General features: G+C 42.1%; 1 protein-coding gene across 1 annotated transcript; it reads left to right on the forward strand.

Moving 5' to 3' along the window:
• Window positions 1-997: 997 nt before the first annotated feature.
• On the forward strand, window positions 998-22,883 carry LOC306766166 (SH3 domain-binding protein 4; the record flags this gene model as incomplete). Its single annotated transcript, XM_079253795.1, has 4 exons — window positions 998-1,121; window positions 1,906-4,265; window positions 20,697-20,885; window positions 22,610-22,883. The coding sequence occupies 4 exons, from the start codon at window positions 998-1,000 to the stop codon at window positions 22,832-22,834; spliced, it is 2,898 nt and encodes a 965-aa protein (XP_079109921.1). The 3' UTR covers window positions 22,835-22,883.
• Between the last annotated feature and the right edge of the window lie 1,952 nt (window positions 22,884-24,835).

Here is a 24,835-nt window from a genome sequence, read left to right on the forward strand (position 1 = left end):
CTCTTTTTCCAGTCTGATCACAAACATGTCCATCCCCATCTACACCTTCACACACACACAAATAAAAAAGCTAAAAATAAGGCCCAGGTTAAAAATAAAAATAAATCATTATTCCCATCATGAGCTTGAAAGTAATTAAGGAAGACTGTATAAAGCAGGTTTCCTACATGCATGTGTTTGACATAAAGCAGATTGATTGGGACTAAAAGCTGCAGAAGCGGCAGGAATGTCACATAGTCCTGAGAGATGAACCAAAATTTTGTTTTTGTCTTCTCAGAGAACTTTTTAAACCAACATTAATGACTAAAGCTTCCAGAGTTTAGAGCTTATAGACTTTGATGAACTAAAAGTGTGCAGTTTTATCAGTTGTTTATCAGAACATCAGTTTCAGCTGAGGGCCTGAGTGACAGTTGTGCATCCTGTAACTGAGTTATCAAACATATTGATGCCCTTAATCACATCAGAGAAACTGAGTTTACCCATGTTTTAAAAATTGCAAACTTGTTTATCAGTCAAGCACAAGTTTGTCAGGATAAACTGATATGTAAAAAAAAATCTAAATCCGTAAGAAGACTTCAATTAGTTATTCTGTTTATTTTGACTTTCTCTCTTGTGGTTTAATTCGGCACACAAACATGAACACTTCAGAAAGTACATTAAAGACTTAAATCGTGCTCATATTAATGCACTTCTGTGTAGAGTTTTCTGCACTGCAAGGTTTATGTTGATCTGTAGTACATGAAAGAAACTAGAAATATTCAGTTTTAAAGTTGGTAGAGGTCTTGCAGCAGCCCAAAGAGAGTCTTTAATGGAGTGTAGTTTTAAACTGGAAACTGTATTTTATGTAGTATATAACAGAAAATATCACTTTGTGTAACTGAATATTTTCTCTGTTTTTCAGAGATCATGGACGACTGTTGACATCTGACTTCAACTTATAAAAAGTCCATCCGAGTAGCCTGAATTCACTGAGTGGTGCACAGTGACGGGCTCCATCATGGCCGCCCATCGGATCAGAACCACCACCAACAACAACACTTCTCTGCCTCGCTGCAAGTCTGAGGGGACGCTCATTGATCTCAGTGAAGGAGTGTCTGAAGCCAGTCTTACTGATGTCAAAGGTCAGCAGTCCAGCGCTTGTTAAAGGGTTTTAACATTTACGCCCTCAGTGACTCATCAGAACTCCATACTGGGAAAAGACATCTTTGCTTTGGTTTTAAATTAGTCAGAGGACAGAGGGCTGCCTCTGGTTATCTAGGAAACTGAACCACAGGTTACTGAAGCATCAACTTAGTCCAGGGGTAAAACCTTTAGATGTGTACCCACCCTAACTTACCTGATTCAAATGAATTGGACCCTACAGCTGATTAAGTTCTGCTCAGGGACACGTTAATTTGAAAAAGAGTACTAAATGGCCTTCAATACTTGGTAAATATAGCAACAAAGTGATTACGTATAGGAGGGTGCCCATGCCATTTTTAGATGCATCCCTTTTCCAGACTTTTCGTAGTATCTGCTCCACTTAAGACCCCCATTGCCCTGCACTGGTGGGTATAGACAAGTATACTAAGGTATACCCAGTTAGTGAATATAGACAATGGTTAGACGCATGGATCCTGAAGTTAAATTTCAGGTTCACAAAAAAATAAGTATACCAGAACATTAACCCTGGAACACTAACGTAGCATGATTTTGCTAGTCAAAAATCAATGTAGCATGGGTGACAATCACCCAATCTTAGTGTTCCAGGCTTAAAGAAACATTGTGACAAACGCTGATCTGATCCAGAAATATTGTTAAAGGAAAAATTCGGTAACTCATTATCCCATCTAAGATATAATATAATGAATTTTTATACATACACATAAAGATCATCCACCTCTCACATGATTCTTTGTTTTCTAGTGCCTTCTCCAAGTGCCTTACGACTGGACACCACTGCCTCTTTTGGCGCTGCCAGGGAAGTCATTGCCATTAAGGACTACTGCCCATCCAGTTTCACCACCCTCAAGTTCTCTAAGGGAGACCGCCTCTATGTTCTCGACTCTTCGGGAGGAGAGTGGTGGTACGCCCATAACAACACTGAGATGGGTTACATCCCTGCAGCTTATGTGCAGCCCATCAGAGACAGAGACTCGTCCTTCAGCGATAGTGGGATGATCGACACTGTGGGAGAATGTCACGAGGAAGCGGCCAAAGAAATGGACCTCTTGGGAGAGTGGGCAGGAGTGATTTTGAAACCAACCACCTTCCAAAATGGAAATCCTTTTGCAACCAACAATACCTCTACCAACCCTTTTCTCAATGGAGGTCCTCAGAGTTCGCTTGATCAGAACAGTAATGAGAAGTCGGTTGACCTCCTCTTGTTTGATACGCTCACTCCGTCTGTGCCCAACTCCACCAGCAGCACTGCCGATAATGGTTTTGGCAGTGGTGCTCTTAACTTGAACCTTCTCAGTCCCACAATGGGGGTGGGTCAAACGTTGCGCAGGGACAACCCGTTTTTTAGAAGCAAACGTTCCTACAGTCTGTCCGAACTGTCCATCCTGCAGGCCCAGACTGACACCCCTCAGGTCTCCACTAGTTTCTTTGGAGGCCTCAAAGCGCCAGCGCCGGAGCAGTTCCAGAGCAGGGAGGATTTCCGCACAGCATGGCTCAACCACCGTAAGTTGGCCAGGTCTTGCCACGATCTGGATTCTCTGGGCCAGAACCCTGGCTGGGGCCAAACGCAGCCAGTGGAGACCAACATTGTCTGTCGGTTGGATAGCTCAGGAGGTGCTGTCCAGCTTCCAGACACAAACATTAGCATCCACTTACCTGAGGGCCACGTAGCACCAGGGGACACCCAACAGATCTCAATTAAAGCACTGCTTGACTTGCCGCTAGAGCTTAACAATGATCGCTGTACCACTGTCAGTCCTGTGGTGGAGATCAAACTCAGCAACATGGAGACCAAATCCACCATCACCCTGGAGATGAAGGTGTCAGTTGTGGTAAAAATGGAGAGTCGGCAAACAACTCAAGTCTTATGCGTGAGGAGTGATTGCAAAGAAGGACCTTATACTCCAATTCCTCCGGCGTACATGTACGGGGACACAGTACAGGTTTGTCTGGACAATCCTGAACCATGCATGTATGTGTGCGTGGTGGCCCAGGCCCAGTCCATCCCTCCAGATTCCACAGTTTGGGAGCATGTAGTCAAAAAGATCACATTAGGAGTGTATGGTCCTAAACACATTCACCCGTCCTTCAAGACAGTCGTGGCCATGTTTGGCCATGACTGTGCTCCAAAGACGTTATTGGTAAGCGAGGTTGGGAAACAGGCACAGTGTGCACCGCCAGTTGCGCTTCAGCTCTGGGGTAAACACCAGTTTGTATTGTCAAGACCACAGGATCTTCGCGTTGGCGTTTACTCCAACATGGCCAACTACGAGGTAAAGGCTAGCGAGCAAGCCAGAGTGGTTCGGGGCTTCCAGGTGAAACTTGGCAAAGTGAGCCGCCTGGTCTACGTAATTTCCTCACGCAATGCTGACGATGTTTCTGATTTCACCTTAAGAATCCAGGTTAAGGATGACCAAGAGTGTATACTGGCTCAATTCTGCGTCCAGACACCAACACCGCCACCCAAAACTGGCCCAAAGACATCGGGACAACGGCGTTTCCTGAAGAAGAAGGAAGTGGGAAAGATCGTTTTATCTCCTCTTGCCGTTGCCACAAAGTACCCTGTTTTCCAGGACAGGAGAATAAACAACCTGAAGTTTGGGAAATTAATCAAAACCGTCATTCGTCAAACAAAGAATCAGTACCTGCTTGAGTACAAGAAAGGAGACTTTGTTGCTTTGTTAAGTGAGGAGAAGATCAGACTGAAGGGCCAGCTGTGGACAAAAGAATGGTACATTGGATACTATCAGGGTAAAATGGGGCTTGTTCATGCTAAAAATGTGCTTGTGGTCGGCAAAGTTAAGCCCATTTACTTCAGCGGGCCTGACCTTACAACGTCATTGTTATTAGAGCAGATACTGAAACCCTGCAAATTCCTCACGTACATCTACGCCTCTGTAAGGACTATACTAATGGAGAACATCGGCAACTGGCGGGCATTCGCCGATGCCCTCGGATACGTCAACCTACCATTGACGCATTTCTGCCGCACCGAGCTGGACGGCGAGCCAGAGAAGGTTGCATCCGTCCTGGAGAAGCTGAAGGAGGACTGCAACAATGCAGACAGCAAAGACAGGAAGTCCTTCCAAAAAGAGCTCCTGACAGTAAGTTACAAGCTTGGCATCCTCTTCTGTTGCATTGACTTAGCGCTTCCCCCTGAGGCACTGGTATGAAAAAATGCAAATTGTTCTGCCCCGTTTTTAGTCTCAGTTGGATGTGTTCTATCCTTCATGTGTCCAATTAAATGGCCATATATTTCAGTGTGTATCCTCCTGATAGATTTCTTTCTCAGAGCACAGTTGTGCCTTTACAATGATGTCTACCCCCAGCTGCTTTGGTTTTCAGGCTCTGGTCCAGTCTGTTAAATCAGCTGGGAGTGCAGTCGATAACTGCTGTGTAGGCATCGAGGTCTAATAGGGAAGTGAGAAGCTGTGGAGAACAGCAGAACACTGTCCCCATAACTGTGTGTTGCTTGACTTGCAGCGAATGCACTGTGAACACAGTATGCTGATCTGATAAATCGATTGATCTTTATGGACAAATAAATCAAGCCATAGGAAAGCTAAACCAGGCAGTGAAACAGTTTAAAGAAACGGACTCTTACTCGTGTAGCACTCGAGGTCATTTTAAAACCACTTCAGTGTACCAGTGTTATGGTGGGATGAGAGTTACTAATGACTAAAATGTTTTCTGTTTTATTTACCAGCAATTATTCTGGCTTTTTGCAGTCTTTAAAGTGGTCTTGATCAATAGGTCTCCAGGTTTTCTGATGATCTTTTCAATTATTTTCTTTGAAAATTTGCTGCTTTCTTCTTTTTTTTTATTCCAGTTCTTGCATCTGACCATTTTCAGAGAAATGTGTTGGTGTGTTGAGCCTCTTCACACCAATCTTCTCACCGATCTATCAAACATTCAAGCAAAAGAAATGCTCTGAACTAAAGGTTTAAGCCAGTATTGTGTTCACAAAAAAGTAAAAAAACAAAACTTAGCAAAGAAACAATTTAAATGACATCTTTGTGCAGTTTGTCATGGAAATACACAATTTGTTCCCATTTCTCCCATTTGTTCAGTCAGAAATGGTATTTTTTCCAAAGAGCTTCTTAAAGAGCACTGCATATCTCAGCATGGTGTGCAGTGTGTCCTTAAAACATCCGAGGAAACTGGACAAGTGGAAAACAAATAAAGTGTCTGGACTAAAAATACTGCTGTTGATGAATAATATCGATAGTAAGATGACTTGGAGAAAAAGAGCAAACACCTGACACAGGACCTGAGAGACACATCTAGACCTTTAGACCAGTGTTTTTCAACCTTTTTTGAGCCAAGGCACACTTTCTTTCACTGAAAAATCACAAGGCACACCACAAAACAATTTTTTTTTTTTTAAGTCCATATAATTAATATAAAGTCCATCTCATCAAAGCCTCTTGAATAGAAATCAGATAAACACAAGAAGGAAATATTATTGTCTTTCACTGGGACCTGTTTGGATTAAGACAGAGTGGCTTTTTAGAACAATTAGGTTAAATTGGGTAATTTCTCAGGGCACACCTGATAATCCCTCACGGCACAGTGGTTGAAAAACACTGCTTTAGACGAAGCCTCATCAGAAACTGTTTCCTTGGATAGGTGACTCTCAAGAGGCCATTCTTAAAGAAAGGAAACAGTGAGGAAAAGGTGAGGTGTGTAACAAAACTGGACTGAAAATCAGTGGCAACAGGTGTGATGGATGGAGGGATGAAACCCCCCCAGAGCCAGAGTGGAATATTTGTGATAAAGAACAGGACAAGGAGGCAGAGACATCCATAGAAGAGCTTTGAAACGTTCTTTAAAGTGGAACTATTATGTGCATTTCAGGCTAATTTATTTTTATTTCTGAGACCAGAAGGGCTGGGATTGATCGAGTTATTGTCAAAAATGGCTTTATTTACTTCAGACCGACCCTCTCCGTAGGCTGTCAGATCAGCCTGTGGGCAAAACGAGTGGATTGAGACTCTTCCGCATTAAGCCCCGCCTCCCGCCACTGCACTACATCGGGAGCGCGCACCGCAACTGCTTTCGCCGTCATTGTAACGTCTCATAAACAGAAGGATTAGGCTGATATGAACTCAATAAGAAAACAAAATACAATGTCAACACATAGCATACAGCCCTACATGTTGGAACCTGAATCAGACCCTGAAAACGAAGTGGAAAACAGCAACCCACAGCAACGAATGCAGCAGGATGTCTCTCTAAAACGACGCGTTTTTCGTCGCCATGGAAACCGAACGGAGAGCGTGCTGGAACTCAAACTCAAACATGCGTTTAGGTGATAAAAAACAGTGCCGTTCACATGTCTGATGAGGATTCAACTCTGTAACACTGTAGAAAGCTCAGAAAACTCCAAATACCAGAATAGCACCCCTTTAAGAAAGCTGGAAATCTATTCCTGAAGACCACTTAAAGAAATGGCAAGGTGCTTGTCTAAGCTTCCTGATACAAGGTGCCCATACTAAATATTGGTTTTGATTCATCAGACCAATACAAACTAACGTTTTGATCTGAACACGGTAGTGCAGTTTTTTCTTATGTTTCTTTGCATTTGCTGCACCTTTCCCAGTTTTCTGGCGGTATAAACTAAAGAAGGTGGGAGATGACCACACAGCACGGTACTTCATATTCAAGTTTTTCCTCACAGACCGCTGAGCTGTGTTCACCATATACATGCAAACCAGCCCTCTCTAGTATTTGGTTGTCTATCTTCTGTCATGGAAATGTGAATTTTCAGCACTGCCTCAGGCTGGTAGCGAGTCCCCATCCCAGAGTAAAAAGCTCCCATCATGTCCAGTCTTCACTCTGACAGCTCAGTGTGATTTCACATGTCGCATTTTCACCGTATTTACTTTATTTTTTCGCCCGTTTTAACACTGCAGCCATTTTAGACCGTCCATCCTCCTTTGTCTTCAACCTCAGTTTCTACACGTTGTTTCTGTGTGTGTTATAATCCTGCCGAGTCTCCGTCAGAGGTCACAGACGTATACAGCTGAAGCAACACAGAACCGAAACGCTGTAATTTACACAAGCTCGTAAACACTAGTTAGAACCATTTATAGAGCGAGAAACGGCAGTGTGGAAGTGGACATAATAAAAGGTGGTGAAAGAAAATATGCCTTGTTGGAAAGTTTGACTGTAGGCCTGTTTCATGTTATTTCTGTCTGCATTACTCCTGGAGACAATCACTGCATAGAGAAATCCAGCTATTTAAAATAAAAATGGAAAGAAAACACTAAATAACAATGTTTTTTTTGTTTAAACAACACAAATATCCGGCTAATATTATGTTGAAATAGGAGTGGGTTTTTTTTTTCCCTCCTGAAAAGTAGATTTTATTGAGTGTGGGGGCCTTAGAATAAAGAGAAGTGACTGTAACACAGAATCAGCCTCTCTTCTGAAAAAGAACAGGTTTCTTCATCAGTTTGCCTGCGTGTCTTTGACACAGACAGAAGTCTGTTTGTGGAAGAAAGAGAACCAAATCAAAAGCACTGTGATCGCTCCAAAAGAGCCGCCTTTGTGTTGAGATTGTCTGAACCCATTCTGGTCTGCTTTGATTGTTAGTGGAGTGCAGCAACATCACAACTGCATGTGCACATCTGAGCTCTGAGGAGAGCTTTCCTGCCTCTGTCTGCTCTTTTCAACACAAACCTGCTTCTGCAGCGCTCTTAGATTAAACCTCATCTTATATTTGACAACGCTATTAAAGAGTCACGTGAGGAAAAAGATGAATTAATGATGAAAGTAATTATTTCCTGCAGCCGTAACTCTGACGGACAGGAGCTGTTGAGACGATGAAACCTTTTGATTTTAATGAAGACACAAACTTTTTAGTTCTAAAACTGATGAGACCTTAAATAGCAAAACTGCGAGTCTGCTTCTTTAATCATATTTCTGAGCACAGTGGGAAGCATGTCCTGTGATGAAATAGCTTCATCTTAATATTAATTAAGGGTTATATGTGTATTACTTCATAAGACCTGCATGTGGCTTGTTTTTAGTCAGAAACACATCTGCACGTACACTGCAGCTTGCAGTGGTTTATGGTGGAGTTTGTTTTTCAGTAGGAGGCAGGTTCAGGCCTGAAGTGCCAGTGGAAAGCTCAGACCTGAGATTTTTCATCACCATGTGGCATGTGCAAACAGCTACCCATCAGGTTCATGCTGCTCCCGCCTTTCAGCTGTAGAAAATGCTGAACAGAAGCAACAAAGGACATCGTCTGTGGTTCAATGTGTGATTGTGCTTTAAAAGAGACATCAGGTTTTTTTTTTTCACAAGTGGACTCAATTTCCAGAGTAAACACAGAGATTGGTCTGTAAGGTGTAAAGTTAGTGCATTATAAAGAGTAACAAACTGGGAGTGGCTTCACTTTTCATCAAGCTTCATTGCAGACACCTTATTAAAATCTATATTTGCACCATAACATTCTTTTACCATGATTATTTGGGGACATTTTTTTCTCCTTTGAGGCTGAGGCAGAAGCATCACAACAGCTGTAATTTGTGCACAGCATTGATGCATAAAACAGCAAACATGTATTGTTGTATCAACCTGCACAGAATCCATGTAGAAGAGCCGCTTTGTCTTGAAACAGGGTGGGAACGGGGCTGCATTCCAATTGGAGGAAGCTGTGCCAGTGTGCATGTTCTGCAATTAACCAGCGAAGCAGGTGCAGAGGGGGAATGCAGCGCCTTACTCGTGATATAACTGCATGATTCACATGTGGTGTGTGTGTCCTGACATGTTGCTGCTGTGGTGAGCTGAAAACTCATGAGTCATAAAGTTGGACTGAAACATAAGGTCATTGAAGTGTAATTCTGATTTTTCTGCTGAAGGTTACACTTTGAAATGCTGCACAGAGCTTTAGATGAACAAGGAAACAATGTATAAAGTTGCAGGTTGAGTGAACTTTGCTTTTTCCAGAACAGATGTCACAGTTACTCAATTTCACGGTTAGATTGTGGTTGAATCGTGGTATTAATCACAGCTATTAATTAATCCTCAAGATAATTTGATGTCCAAAGCAAACAGTTTGAGTTACGTAACATCTTTGTGCTACTGCTTGTGCTGCTTCGCGTCGGTACCGTTGGTTGTTGCAGAAGAGACATGCCGCAGTGGGAAAGTAGTTAATCTCTCCACACAACGGGATTAAGTCATTAGTGTGGAATTTTTGTGGTCAAATGGTTTTGTTTTAAGAAAAAAATGACCCAGGTGTCACTGTAGATAAATGGCTCGCCGGCCTGTAAAGCATGTCATTAAAAAGCTGCAGTTAAAGTAGGAAACCAGACTTGTTTCAGCACCTTCAGGATAACCAAGCTGCTTTGTAGTAAAGACAGATGCTTAAAAACTGGGTTAAATTAAATCATCTTTATGTTCGCTAGATGTAACAATGAAAATCAGAGGAGATTCTTGTCCTTTTAGTCATTATATTCTCCATTTAAAACAATGCTAATAATGCAACAATAATAATTATAATGTTATCTTTTAAACAGCTGCTACAGGATTCATGTTTTTGCCTGCAACTTTTCAATGTTCTTTGGTGGGCTTAACTTTTTCTCCTGACTTTCACTTAATTATTTACTATTTTATCTACTTAAACAGGGGTAATATAATTTAGTGGAGTTCTAATACAGCAGACTAAGCTACATGATGAAACCTGCATTATGACCCTTTATAGGTTTATGTTTATTCCAAATAGAGCACATACACAATCAGTTTTCAGAAGCACAAAGCCTGCTGGAAACAAAATAAAAACACCACTTGCACATACAACTTACATACATATGTGTGTGTGTGTGTGTGTGTGTGTGTGTGTGTGTGTGTGTGTGTGTGTGTGTGTGTGTGTGTGTGTACATTTAATTGGATTGTTACGATCCAATCAGATAGAGGTATCAAGACGGGACAACATTCACAACTTGAGCGTCTTGCAGTTTTGTGCTTTGCAACTGTGGACCTGATGTTTACAAAAAAATATCTTTTTTTTTCTACAAATGCAAATCTTTTTTACAAGAGTCCAAATCTTTGCACACTGAAAGACTTAATTTTCAGCAAGATTCTTTTTGCAGGATGACAAAACTCACTGTTGTTGACTTGTTTTGTCGTCAATGTGCAAAGGTCTGTAGGAGAAATTTACTCTGAGGCATACGGCCCAGTTTATTTTCTTCTTAGCTTTTATTTACGTTGTGAGAGTAGCTTTTCTGCTGAAGACTAAAACTAGCTCAGTAGCAGAATAAGTGTTCAAAAGCATTTCCAATACGCCGTTTACAGAAGCCCAGGTAAATGTCCTGAAGTCCAGGATTAAAATAGAACATGTATTTATTGTTTACAGAGCATTACAGAGTATTTAGCTACAGTAATATTTACGAGTTACTTTATTTGGTTTCTGTTTTACTTTCTCTTGACATCAGACGATAAAAACAAAACTTAAAGCGCTAGGAGGAGCTTTGATGGGATTTAATATTAATTGTGTTGTGAAATTAATTCATGCAGACTAATCATAACATTTATCTCCCTGATAGTATTCACAGCGCGAGTGTGTAATCATGAGACGCTTTTGAACGAGTCTCTTTTCACCCTGATCTTCAAACGTGATCTGTACAAGACCTGCCTGAATCTGCCCAATCACTGAATTCCTTCTGGAAGGTTCCGGGTAAGAATACCTGGAGTGGAACTGCAGAGGACTCAGTCGAGTTTTGCTTTGTGAAGAGGTTTTGTTTGTTGTTGGCGGACGATGGCGAGCATCCAGGTTGTGTCTGCTGGAACTCAGGCCTGCAGATGTTTCCTGCCTCATTGTTCAGAAACTAAACAGAAGCTCCCGCCGTGGACCTGCAGGCGCCTACAGTAATCCTCCCTGACCCCAGTCAGAACCGCGCAGAAGACCAGTCACAAGCTCTGCGGCAGGTCTATCGTTGCCATAACATAATAATCTCTGGATTGTGAGTGCAGATGGAGGCATCAACTGTAATTAACAAGTGATTAATATTTAATTAATTATCAGGATGCATTAATACCTCGACTTTTAGTGTTGAAAACAGCAGTTGGTGTCTTTTGGTTTACAGCTGCATTAAACTGAGACGTCGATGTTTTTACATCTGCACAGAAGCATCAGTCAATGCTTTGCTTTTTCTTCTCTTTCCCACTCATGATTAAAAAACAAATTAGATTTTTTTCCAGTGTGGATTTTCTAATATGTGTATCTGAGAAACAGTTTAATATTCATGCGGAGCTCTGTCTCATTGATCTCTAAATTGGACTATCCTTAAGAGCAAATTACTGAAATCCTTTTTGGGTCTCCTTTATGCTTATTACACATTTTCTACACATAAAATTAGGAAGCAAATAGCTTTCATCTGTTAAATGCATCAAATACCAAACCCAGAAAGACGCTTTAATACCCTGGTGGTGTGTTGGAAGTGTATTTATTGACGTTGCAGGACACCATACAGGTGGAAAACAAGTTTTTATAACCAGCAACTTAGAAATTATTTTGGCTTGGCAGATCAATGAGCTGATTATCTGATTGATTGGCTACAACAGTGAGGTACGGTATCTCCCTTTGGACTGTTTGGAAAACCACTACATGTAAGGATTTCAGCTTCAGATCTCAGTTTGCTTCAGATTTATTTTTCTGTCTTTTTGGATGTGCGTAAATGACACAGTTTCAACACAAGTTTGGTTTTGATCCAGCTGTTTAGAGGAACATCTGGGCAAATCTTCCTCATGAAGGTTTGCTTTTTAACAAATAAACAATGTAAACCAGCCTGCAGGCGGCTCATTAAGTCAGATGCACATTTTAATGGCAAAGCCTAGGAAAGTGTAAAAACTTCACTTAATAGTCAACATAGACTACAAATCAGCGACAAGGCCGTCCTGTTCTTTGCTTCTACTGAAACAGAAGTGTTTTAATCAAAACTGATGACATTTCTTAATGAAAATGTAAATGGCATAAAGAGTAATGAGGCACTGATGTTTCAGTTCAGCTCATCTGCAGTAAGACCGTCTTCTGCATGAGGAACGTTAAACTTCCTCCATGAAAATTTCTTAGCTAAAAAGGAAAATGGGTTTTTCTCTGCGTTATGAGAAAAGATAATGACCTGAAACATAATACACCGCCTGTCCCCAGTCACCACCTGGATTTACGTAAAGATGCGGGTAAAACCCTCCCATTGGATAATTACTGTATGGATGAAGCTGTTTAACCTGAACTGATGCAGAGTAGCTTCTTATTTTTCAAACAACCACATGAGAAGGATCAAATTATTGGTATAAAAACAAACAAACAAAGAAACAAACATTGAAGGAGATGAGGAAACTGGGTTAAGAACTGTCCTTTATTAAAAGTTGAAGGATCGCGGGGAAACCGTCGTCTTCCAGGAAGAAAAGTAGAAATTAATCTCAAATGATTGATCATCACATAAACGTTTGGTGGAATCACATGGAAGAAAAATAGTAGTACAACTCAGGGCTTTGTTTATCAATGAAAGTAACATTTCCACATGATTAAGGTGAAGAGAACTGAAAGGATTGGGGCTGGGCAGCTGTGTAGCCGTAAGAAAACCACTAAACAGTGAAGCTAAATGGAGAAAAAGGCTTCGGTTTGCTAGTTTCCATCGTTCCGGGTTTCTCTGGAGCAATGGAAGGTGGTTTTGTGGTCTGATGAGTCCAGTTTTATCCCGCTCCAGAGTAATGGGAGCATCATGGTAAGAAGAGAGGCAGATGAAGTGATGCAGCCACCATGTGGGGGCAGTTTATGATCTGGGGGTTTGCTGCAGTCGGTCAGGTCTACGTTCAGGTCTAGGTTCAGGTTCATTATGTGTCCAAATAATGAGGTCAGCCGATAAATGAGCAGGTTATTCTGACATGGTCTTTTCAGGATTCATGGGGTTCAGATTGTGAAAGAGTGGTTCAGGGAACAGGAGAAATGATTTTCACACATGGTTTGGCCACCACAGAGTCCAGTCCTGAACCAAGTTGAACATTTTCAGGATGTGCTGGTGAAGGCTTTGTGCAGCGGTCGGACTCAGTGGAAGGTTTCGGTGAATATTTAAAGCAACACTGGATGGAAATAAATGTTGTGACACTGCAGAGGTTTAGTGTAATGATGCCACAGCAAATGTTCTAATCTAGAGTTTAGCCTTTTTTTTAAAGTTAACTTTCACTTTTGTTTTTCAAAAGATAATTAGTTGCAAAACAATGTAATAATAATGTAGAATATTATGGCAAATACTGTCAAACTGAACTTTGCAGTAACTCTGAGTACATAAAAAAGGTTTTACGGTGTGATGAGCAGGTGGAGCTTTGTGCCATATATCTGTATACAGGTAATGAAAAAGCCGAAACAGCTGATTTCATGTGATTTGTAGGAGACTGACTCTTTAGATATCAAAAAATTAATTAAATTCAGATTCTTTGAATGACAATTTAGCTAAAACACAAGTTAACTATACATTTGATGGCATTCTTATAGTTTTAAATGTGATAACTTATGACAGCATCCTTTAAACACTGTTTTTAGACTTCTAGCCCTCCTTTGTAAAAACAAGAGGCAGTTTGTTAGCATGCTGTGTCCTGGTCAGCAGCTGGACACCTTCAGTTCAGACACTGATGGATGAGGTGAGCCCTGGTATTTCTGGACATTAATCAGGTCCAGCTTCTTTTTTCCCTCTGGAATACTGTATGTTTACATGAGAACAACGATTGCTTTTGGCCAAAACTTTATTTTTGAAAAAGCACATCAGCCCTTCAATGTTAATGTTGATGTCATTTCTTTGGAACAAAAACTATTGGTTTAAATAACAGCTAATAATATAGTGATAATAGTTAAATACCTTAAATACCTGGAAACAGGGATTTGATCTACATTTGTGGTTTTTAAGACTCAAACCAAGTGGTGGAGATGATTAAGTATTAGTCCAGGAAAAACTGCACAAAATTCAGGTTCCCAAACCGGATTAACGCACCCAGATATGAGAGCTCCATGTTTTCTGTTGCTTCTGTTGGGAAGCTAAAACCATTTTAAAGATGTGCTTTAAAGACGGGTTCATCGAGGTTACATGTCGAATTACAGTTGGTTAAAGCATTTTCACGTCACTGCTTTCTGGAAAATCCTGATTTTGTAACTGCGGCGCCTTCGGACTAAATCACGATTTAAGAGAACTGAGCCTGCAGTTGTATATGTGACGATGAGAAGGTTAGCAGCAGCAGAGCATGCTGATGTTTTCACCCATGTTGCGATGTCTGACATAGTTAGTAACTTGATTAAAATACATGTTTTTTTCAGACACAATGAATGATCGTATTCGTGATTACAATATTGCTCAAAATAATCGTGATTATTATTTTGGTCAATTTTTTGCAGCTCTACATCCAAGGACGTTTTTTCATAAACAATTGTTTACTTGTGCTGCATTGTGTGGCTTTAATCACTGCCAAACAGATAAATGTTATTTCTTGTTGCTAGTTACACTTCCTAGACACGTTGAAAATGAAAGGACACGATGACTTACTGTCGATTCGCTATAAAGAAATGATACGTTGTGAACAACTTGTGTTTAAAATAATAGTAGCTAGCAAAGGAAATGTCAGCAGACCACACGAGTACTGTGTCGACCCTCTGCGCATGGGAAAGTGTTCCCAGAACACACACATGCTAGTTTAGCCGTTGCCATAACAACTAGCCAGTCACTGCGGATGTCATTTCAACAACTAACGAAACGAACGTCATAGTAAGTAAAACTGATGTTTCTATTCCTCGATGACGAACTCATTCATGTCGGTGTTTTAACTTTTTGGGGATGAGCTTTAATGAAGTAAATAAAACATACTCCGGTGATGAAAAACACTTCTGTTATGCTCAGATTGCGTCTGCGCATACATCCTCCTTCCAAATGCAGGAAAAAGAAAACGCAAAAATCCCAACCAAGAAACAGAAAAGCTGCTCGTGATCAGGAGACTACAGCAGCTGTATTTTCTGCTTCCACCACATCTGGACTCCTTCCTGACTGATCAGTCCACAGAGTCGACGTCCCTGAGCTGGTTTACAATCACTGTTTAACAAGTAAAATTATATAAAATGTAAAAAGAAATACTGTTAAACTGTTAGTATATCAAATAGTCTGTAAGTTGTATCTGCTATGAATACATCCGCCCCCCCGCCCCCCCCCCCCCACACCATCAATCAGAGCCCCCCACATAGCAAACCAAACTAATACCAGTTAAACCAGTTCCACTGATTCATGTTGAACTTCAAAATCCACATGAAAGTACTTTGATGGAAACTGTCAGCTTTGCTTCTGAATGCGTCGTCGCTCACACACAGCTGTACCGACACCAGAATCCACCGAGTGTCGAGGCCTGAGCCCACGGAGGGGGGGGGGTGTCTTTGTTGTATATTTGAGCTAAAAGGGGATTTTTCATTTCAAAGCCCCCACTCAGCCCAGCAGCCGGGCGTCCGACCCCCTTGTGAATTATTTGCAGTGAGATCGGTGCGGCAGATAGATCCTGGGAATAATAATAACATCCTATTTCTGGAGGAGGACTGCAAACCAGAGACCCCTTATCTACAATTAGCTCTCTGCTTTGCCATTTTTGTACACAGATCAGCTCTTTTGTTTTGTTTTGGTTTTTTTTCCTTCAAGATTCTTGGCCTCTTCTGCTTCCTCCTCTCCCCCCTCCAGTGCTTGGGTGTGGCGATCTGCTGCTTTTGGAATAACTGACTGAACAACACATCACTGACTCTCAGGAGACTCCGGCTGCTCTTTGGGGTCGTTCAGGAACCCGTTGACGAAGAATGAGGAGGGTTCACGAAGGTCAAAAGCAGCGAGCCGCAATCTTTAATCTCCCCAAAGTTTTGCTCTTGAGCTCACGTCTCACAAAACGGTAAAGAAGGTCGTGGGGAATGATATTTCAGAGCTACAGAGCAGCTGAGATGGAGTGAAGAGGCTGTAAATGGGAAGAGTGGAGGGAGCAGATGGAAAATGAAGATGGGATAGAGAAATGATAAAGAGGAGATTGAAGTGGGGAGATTGTCAGTTATGTCGCTGAGAGGAAACGTAGAAACAAGCCATTTATCAGAAGCCTCACTGCAGGTCACGGCGAGGGCTCACTTTTCCTGCTTCTGGCTTGTACGAATGCAGACAAACTGTTCATGTTTTGGTGCACGGAGACGTGATTGAGCCGCCCGCTTCGTTAATTTCCTCACCAACCTTATCTCCGAAAATACGTCTGCAGGAATTTACTTCTGGTTTTGACAAGCAGATTGTTTTTGCAGCGAGGGAGCTGCAGGGCTTCTGGGCGCTGAATGCTGAGCTGGTGTAGCAAACTCTTTGGCATTTAACCAACACACACACACACACACGCGCATCCTCAGCGAGTCCATAATATGCAGACCAGCTGACATTTTGGAAAAACCCAGCGCAGCGTATAATTCCTCCACAGTTCCTGAGGACTGTTGTGGAAGCTGTGTAAGTGGCAGTAATCACTGAGCTGAGCTCTGCAGCGCGACAACGTAACGTTTAAAACCGGACTCGGACACCCACAGAGGACACGGGTCAGTGATAAATACTTCACAGAAGTCATCAACAGTTTACAGCAGCCTGGATGTTTCCGACCACCGAGTGGTGGTCTGGCCTGGAAGATCACCGACAGCAGCAGCTGAGACAAGCAAATGAAACCCGGACTGTTTATTCAAAATCCTCTAAACGATGGAGATTTTTTCTCCTAAATGATCTCGTACGTCCGTACCAGCTTCTGTCGATGTGACGTAGAGACGTATGACAGAACAGAGACAAGAAAACCGTTGCTGTTCAAAGTCGGTCCTGCAGGTTGTCGATGTATCCCTGCTCCAACACACTCGGCTTATCGTTAATGAATCCAACGACGTATAAAGTTCTGCATGTTTAATTAGAGTCAGGTGTGTTGGAGCGGGAATACATGGAAAACCTCCCGGATTGTGGCCCTGGAGGGCCGGAGCTGGACACCGCTGCTTTAAACCGAGCCCTGATCTGGCACCGACAGCTCACATTAGAGGTGGGAAATCAAATCGAAAATCAGGATTTTTTGCTTCACAATTTTAAAATTGATTTTCTTTTTCAAATAGATGAAAAATAATCCGTTATAAAATTTTTGTCATTTATATTTTTACTTTTTACTTGTCTTTTTAAGCATTATAGCAGCACAATGATGGTCTGGCTACTGTTTTTCTTTTCTTATTAAAATGAAGAAAGGTGACTTGCAAAAAAGTATTTTATACATTTTTTTAAGTCTACAAAATTGAGCATTGTGAGAATCAAATCGTCACCCAAAAAATCTTCATCAAATCAGGACAAAAGGATATCGTCAAAGCTGAGAATCAGAAGCTTTTATTGTCATTGAACCGTCATCCTACTATGTCGAAATGACCTCCAGTATAACCCGCCCACTCAGGATCAGGCAGATGGAGGCAGCATTGAGAGCAACGCACCTTTTTCAAATTATTATATGGTACAACTCTGAACAATAACAATATTCACTCCTTTGCCGGTTTATTAGGACCACCTTGGTAGTACATAGGCTGTAATGTTTCCATAGAGATGTTCTGCTAATGCCATCTACACACACACATACACACACAACACAGAAACCGTTTCTATGCGATGTTGATGGTGTTGTGAAAAAAAATCACTCTTGATTTATATATTTCCATGTATTCTCCTAGTATTTATATAATAATTGAGTTGAAATATTTTGAGTTTTTCATTATGATTGTTGCATCTTATCCTCAGTTTTCTTATTCACATTTAGATATTTGAACTCCTGAGTTGTCTTTAAAACATACCTGTGTGGATTAATAATCTGTAAACTTTGTTTTGGCAGCAGAAAACTGAACTGTGTGAAAATATGCTCAGATCTACAGATAAAAGTGTAAATTCACTTGGTAGGAGGTTTTAACAAGGTAGCACACTTTTAGCAGAACGCTGGGTTGGAACCCGCGTGGCCTCCAGAGCTGCATTCTCGGTGTCATAGACTGAACAAGGTGTTGTTCAACCTTTCGCTCCATGTTGGATTTGTCGGTTTGGTGACTGTGGAGGCCGTTGGAGGACAGTGAACTCATCGTCATGGTGGAGATGATGTGAGCTTTGTGACATGGTGCATCATCCTGCTGGAAGTTTCCATCAGAAGATGCTACACTGTGCTTAGAAAGGGTCATGGTCAGCAGCAGGATGCAGGTAGCTGAAAAAGGTTCTTTATGTCTTTCTGTGCAACATATTTACAAGTTAAAGTAGAATATTTTGTGCTTCACCATGACGTGTATCAACTGCAGTTGAAACTTAAAGTCCTTCAGCATGAACAGAAGTCATGATCTTCTCTCCCGACACCTCAGTTGTTGGGCCAGGACAGTAAAGCCAGCAAGCTGACGTCAGATGGAGGAACATCCAATGATCAATACATCTGATTTTACTGCCATTAAGTATGACGAAGACTGAAATTTTGGCCTGTCTCACTACTACACTACCCTACTACTCATTGATGGAATTGCACATGTACACCATGGTGGTAGCCCCTCTCCCCAGCTCTCATAGGGTCTATTTTGATCAGGAAAATGATGTTTAACACAGAAAGCTGAACATGACTGCTCTCAGCTCCCGTAGTTCTGCCCAGGTTTTCTTCATGGGTTTGTTTGTTGCTTCTTCTTTTTCCGTTGGATTAACTCAGAGATTCAGCATTTCCTGCTGATTCATCCATAAAACACTCAGAAGAGCAGCTCTGTGTTTACTCTGCACGTCTGAGATTCGCTTCAGCTGGATGTAATCCCGCCTGATACAAGGAACTATGTCGAGGATCATATTTATATTTATTTATTTGTCTAACTGTGTTTGTTTTGTAAACAAATGGCTGCTATTGTTCCACAGTAACACTTGTGTCTGGGACAGACAGAGTTAGAACAGAAGGTGAAATCCTTTATTTTGACAGGAACTTCCTGTCCAGTTATCCAGCGAGGAAATGTCGAACAGAAACGGAGCTTCTTCCTCTCATCATCCTGAAAAATCTTCACGTTATACAAAGTCTGAACTTTTTTTTCCACCATTCCTGCAGATTAAGACAGGGGACGTGATTGGCTCACAGCTTCCACTATCTCATCCTCTGGTCCGACAGCGAGAGGCTGCTGGATCATGGAGTCTGCATTCCTCCCCCGTCCTCACCCCTCCTTCATATCCTGTCGTTCCACACATTCCTTCACATTCTGCCAAAGCCAAGCCATGTGATCACCTTTCCTTTGCTGACATTAAAGCCTCGTCCGAATGTGTGTGTTCACCTCTGTCTTCTTCAGGATCACTTGTCTTGTTTACACAGAATATCTTTAGACATTTTGGGGAAGTTTTGCTCAGTGAGAGGGAGGGCATGGTGCGTGATAGAAACACCATGTACTCCTCCTTCCAAAGGATTCAATGGTTTACATGATGAAGATTTATTTTTAGTGAGCAGTTGTGGGTATGAGGAAGTTGTCTCGATGTCCAGGCTTTACATGAAGGGACAGAAGTTGAGTGGTTGGCTCCAAGAGTCTGGATCGACTTCTTTTGGTAAACAGCAGCATTTCCGGTTTAATATCCAATTTTATTTCTGTTTGTTGCCGCTTCAGAGCTAAACAAATAAAGACAGGCAGTGGCGTGCGATTTGTCCTCACAGATGTGTGTGCACCTGTAAATGTGTTGCATGAGTGAATACATGTGTAACACGGCTTAAATTTGCACTTGACACATTTCTATGTGCAAATCCGCGGTGATGCGCTGCAGGAACAGCCCACGTCTTTGCAGCATTTTCTTTTCCCACCGTCAGCAGTCATCTGGGAAGAACTGACAGAGACAGAAAGGTTTTGGGGGCTGATGGGGAGGAACCAGCTCCTGTCCAGACCAGTTAAACCCAGACAAACAAAAGCCACTTTGGCATGACTCATTTTTCTATTTTTTCTTCGCTTGCAGTGCAGCAGGATGATGTTGAGAGGCCTAAAACTTCTCCAGAAGAAGTGTTCATTTCTAAAGCAGATGCTTTCTAAGGCCTTTTTCAGAACACACTACGATCATATCACAAGTAATGGGTTGAGAATTTGGACATTCTTGTAGGGCATTTTTATTTTTAGAACCTAAGGACATGAAGTTTGGATGTTTTAGTGCTCTACATCTCCTCCGTTGTGTCTGTCAGTGTTGATTAACTGCCTTCCCTCTGTTGAGATGACAACAACAGGTTTTTCCTTTTGTTTTCAGCAGGAAACATTTGAAAAATGCAGGAGGCTGGGATTTGTGGAGGCAGGATGTAGGAAATAATAGGATGAAGTCAGAGGAATGAAACCTGCTGATGTTCATTTACTAGTCTCTTTGATGTGTACGCCTTCAAGAAAAGTTTTCTCTCCTCTTTCTGAACAACCCAGCATCATCCTCTCCTTTTTTTTCTGCTGACTCCTTGTCAGAGGTTTTTTTCAGGCCACATCTGTCTCCAGAACCAGAGTTTAATGTGTTCTCTCTCCACAGGCTCTGTTGAAGATGGACTGTCAGGGACTTGTGGCCAGACTGGTCATGGACTTTGTCCTCCTGACCACTGCCGTGGAGGTGGCTGTACGTTGGAGGGAGCTGGCTGAGAGGCTCGCCAAGGTTTCACGGCAGCAGATGGACGCTTATGAGGCGCCGCACAGGGACAAGAACGGGGTGGTGGACAGCGAGGTACACCCGCCAGCAGATAACTGCTTTCCCAGATTAACAGGGCATTTGTAATTAGTGCAGAAAAAACTTAAAGTAGTGCTTCTCTGCGATTAATGGTTAAAAAGTCTCCAAGGTGCTCTTTGATACAGGAGTAATAACTGTGACAAAAAAGAAAAAGGTTACAAGGCACTTTGAGGTCACAAACTTTAAACAGCTTTTATTAAAAGTGCCTTAAACATAAACGTGCAAACAAAGCTATGCATTGCTGGAGACTGTCTTTATCTTGGTGACAAATCAGTCATAAGGATGCAACTCCTATGACCAGCTGCAACTCCAGCATGGACGGTTGCATGTGAGTATGGCGAGCCAGCTAGGCCTGCTTACAGGAGCCAGGTCACAACTCCGGTCGTCACGTTGCAAAAAAGTAAAACCTTTAAAGTCACTCATGGACCTGGTACAAACCACATCCGATTCATTCATTCATTGTTACACTACACATATCACATACAGGTTGGAGTATGAGTGTAGTTTTTTTTCTTTCATTTGGCATGCATTATAAGCCGAACAGGGGACAGGGTGTCTGAACATGATAATACCATCAGGACTTGAAATGACAAGTTTCCTATTACAGACAGGTGTTGCATTGGAGCAGTTGCAGTTTCACAAATCTTTTAATCATAAACCGTATATGAAAGATGGACGGAGCCTCCGGCGGTTAAAAGTAAAGCCTATGCAGAAGTGCATAAAACTGCAGTTTCCCCTTCATCCACTAGGGGCTCCAAAACACAGCAAATCCCCATAGACTCCTATGTTAAAAAGACCAACTTCACAGCAGAAATAAACATGTTTACTGCCTGGTACAAAAATTCATTTTTCGGTTTAGGTCAGGTTTACCTTCATGACAACTGTGGGTGGAGTGAATTTTTTTCTAACTTGCCCATTTAAAAGTAACTTAATCTTGAAGTCTGCAAATTAAATGTGTGTCCTTTTGATTGACAGGTACCCGATCTCCCACTTTCAGTCAGAAGAACGTAGAACAACCACGGTTTTTAGCCGGTTAACAGCGTGACTTAGCTTTAGCCCGCTTACCTCCGTTAGCTGGTTAGCTCCTGCTATCTCCAGGTTAGCTCGGTTAGCTCTTAGCTAAATAAAGCTCGGAGTTCGCTACATGTCAATCATCCACCATGACGCTCACAGCCCCCCTCTCAGCTCCACCTCTTTGCCCATATTTGTATTTTAAGGGCAAGACGACACGCATGACGCTGCCAAGATGGTGATGGTAGGAACTGCTCACCGAGTTTCAATTCAGCTCTTCAGAAATCTACTGGTGACATCACAGAGGCTCCATCCATCTCTTTATATACAGTCTATTGTTTTAATGGAGGTGTTTCAAAGGTAAATATCTCAAGAAACAACCAGTGATGATGGACACCTCTGTAAATCACTGCTCAGGATAATCCAGGGACAGCCCCCAAATTTACGTTTGAAACATTGTGAGGATCCGGAAAGAAGTGAAGCCCAAGTTAGAACTAAACGGTAAAGCCTCCATCTCCATGGAAACTAGCAGGACCTTCATGTTAGCTGAGGAAGTTTGTCCCATAGTGATGAGACATGTCCCTGTAATCAGAAGTCTTTGTTTCATTTGTCGCCTTGTTTGTGCGGAAGACATCATCAACTAATTCTACATCGTGTCCAATCAATATTGTGCATTGGTAGAGTGTTTAAAGTTTGTTTCCTACCTGCAGGCCATGTGGAAGCCGGCATACGACTTCCTGGTCACATGGGCCGCTCAGATCGGTGACAGCTACAGAGACGTGATCCAGGAGCTGCACATGGGCCTGGATAAGATGAAGAACCCCATCACCAAACGCTGGAAGCACCTGACCGGCACGCTCATCCTGGTCAACTGCCTGGACGCGCTGCGGAGCTCCGCCTTCAGCCTCGCTGCTCAGGAAGACTACGCCATCTGAACTGTTCAGCCCAAACCACCAGCTCACCTCGCTCCTCCGGAGCATCCCTTAAGACACTGCATTTCAGCTGTCAGTCCATCCGAGCCGATGTTGCGGTTTCGCTCCTGCAGCGTTGCCTTCAGCTCTTCAGGGGCTCACCACCCGACTGCTCCCCCCACCCCAACAACACAACGCTGTATGCAGCTCGCCGTCCCCCCCCCAACAGCTCCCGTCTTGCACAGTTATGTATTTTTGTACTCCAGTTATGGCACAACGTTTTGTAAAGCAACACTTTTGGTTAAAAACTGTGGACTGATCGCCAAGAAAGACATTTTTACAAAAACAGACATTTTCTCAGATATCGCATCCCGGCTGTAACCTTCACGCGTGTCAAACCCGCTATTTATTTGTCCTTCCTGTTTCTTCACCAAGGTCCTCATTACATGGAACTAAATATTTTCATATTATTATTTTTCAGATCTGGGACTGAATATAAAATGTTTGAATCCAGCTTTTCATCGGCACTAAAAAAGCTCTTAATCCAACCAAACATGACTGAACTAATTCAGCCAGATCTGATGAAATGAACCACCTTTCTCCTTGTTTGTGTCATCATCATCATCGTCAGACATCTTTTGGTTTCAGACTCACTTCAAAGTTTTCTGTCAGTTTGACCTTGTAAGCATCTATTTTCAAAAACCTCTTCAAGGTCCTCTCATGTTTCTTACACACTCCGTGAGAAACGAGAACTCTGTTTTGAACCAGTTGATTCATCCTCCATGATGAGCTTTTGGATTTATTTGTTAAAAAGAAACAAGCCAGCAGGATGTGTAAAACATTGTGTGAAGCTGCAAACGGGGAAACAATGTGATAAATTTGCAGACATCGTGTGTTTTCCTGCTGAAACAGACAAAAAGCAGGATTAGCAAGATGATGGAGAGTCCCGTTACCGTAAATACAATTCCAGTTACAAAGGAAAACATTTTGGGGATTTACAGTTGCCGTAGAAACTCCATGACAACAGTGCAGTTAGAGAGAAAACTGTCTGCAGTAATTATCACACACTGTTAAAGACGCATCTGTTAATTTTTACTTAAAACCCTGTGCGGCTGAGAAACCGACACGGTACAACTTTTACATCCAGGACGCGACGTGATGTTATAAGGAACTGGCTGTTTTGAACACGCAACGTCGCTGATTCAGCAAAGAAACACAAGAAGATTAAAAGACAGAAAGAGTCAAAACAAGAGTAATCGTAAGATCGTCCTTCGCTGCAGGTCAGGTAGGATGCAAGATGGATGCCAAGTCAGCCGTCGAAAGGTGGTGTGATGGGTGAAATGGCAAAAGTGTGTCTTTACCGTGTCCAGCCCTAATTAAACCAAAAGTAGTGAAATAAACACGTCATGGTTTGTGTCCACACCCAGTCCGTATCGTCTGTCCTGCTTGTCACATCTTTCTAGGATTTGTTGGATCCATTTGCACAAACATGTTTTTTTTCCCCCATTTGAAACGTATTTTTCTGTTTCTCTGCGTCTCAGCCAGACGTCTCAACCACTTCCCATCATCTGTCAGCTACTGCAGTTTGCTCAGCTGTGTCCGACCCCCCCCCACTCACCTCCATGCATACATATTTACTCACATGCAGCCTCCCGGTGAAGACTTTCAACGTGCTTAAAAACTGACTGGAAGTTAAAGTTGCAACATTGAGGATTGTTTATAGTGTTGGTCATAGATTTTTCAGACATTAACCTTCCTGCCTTCTCTGAGTTCTTATAGCCTGATAAAATGGATGTTTGTACCAAAGCTTGCCAAAACTCTCCACAGATGTTCATTGTTGAGACCACTGTTGTAATGACACTGTCCATCAAAGCTTGTGGCTGTTTTGTCTCAGTGCTGCGTACCGTACCATGTGGTAGTAACAGCCAGCGCTGAGCCCGAAAACCTTTTTCTGACTGCTTACTTTTGTGGAAAAGACTGAATAAAATGTAAATATTTGTACACACCATTTGTGAGAATCTCACC

Source organism: Telmatherina bonti (genome assembly GCF_933228915.1).
Source record: "Telmatherina bonti genome assembly, chromosome: 15".
Classification (NCBI taxonomy): Eukaryota; Metazoa; Chordata; class Actinopteri; order Atheriniformes; family Telmatherinidae; genus Telmatherina; species Telmatherina bonti.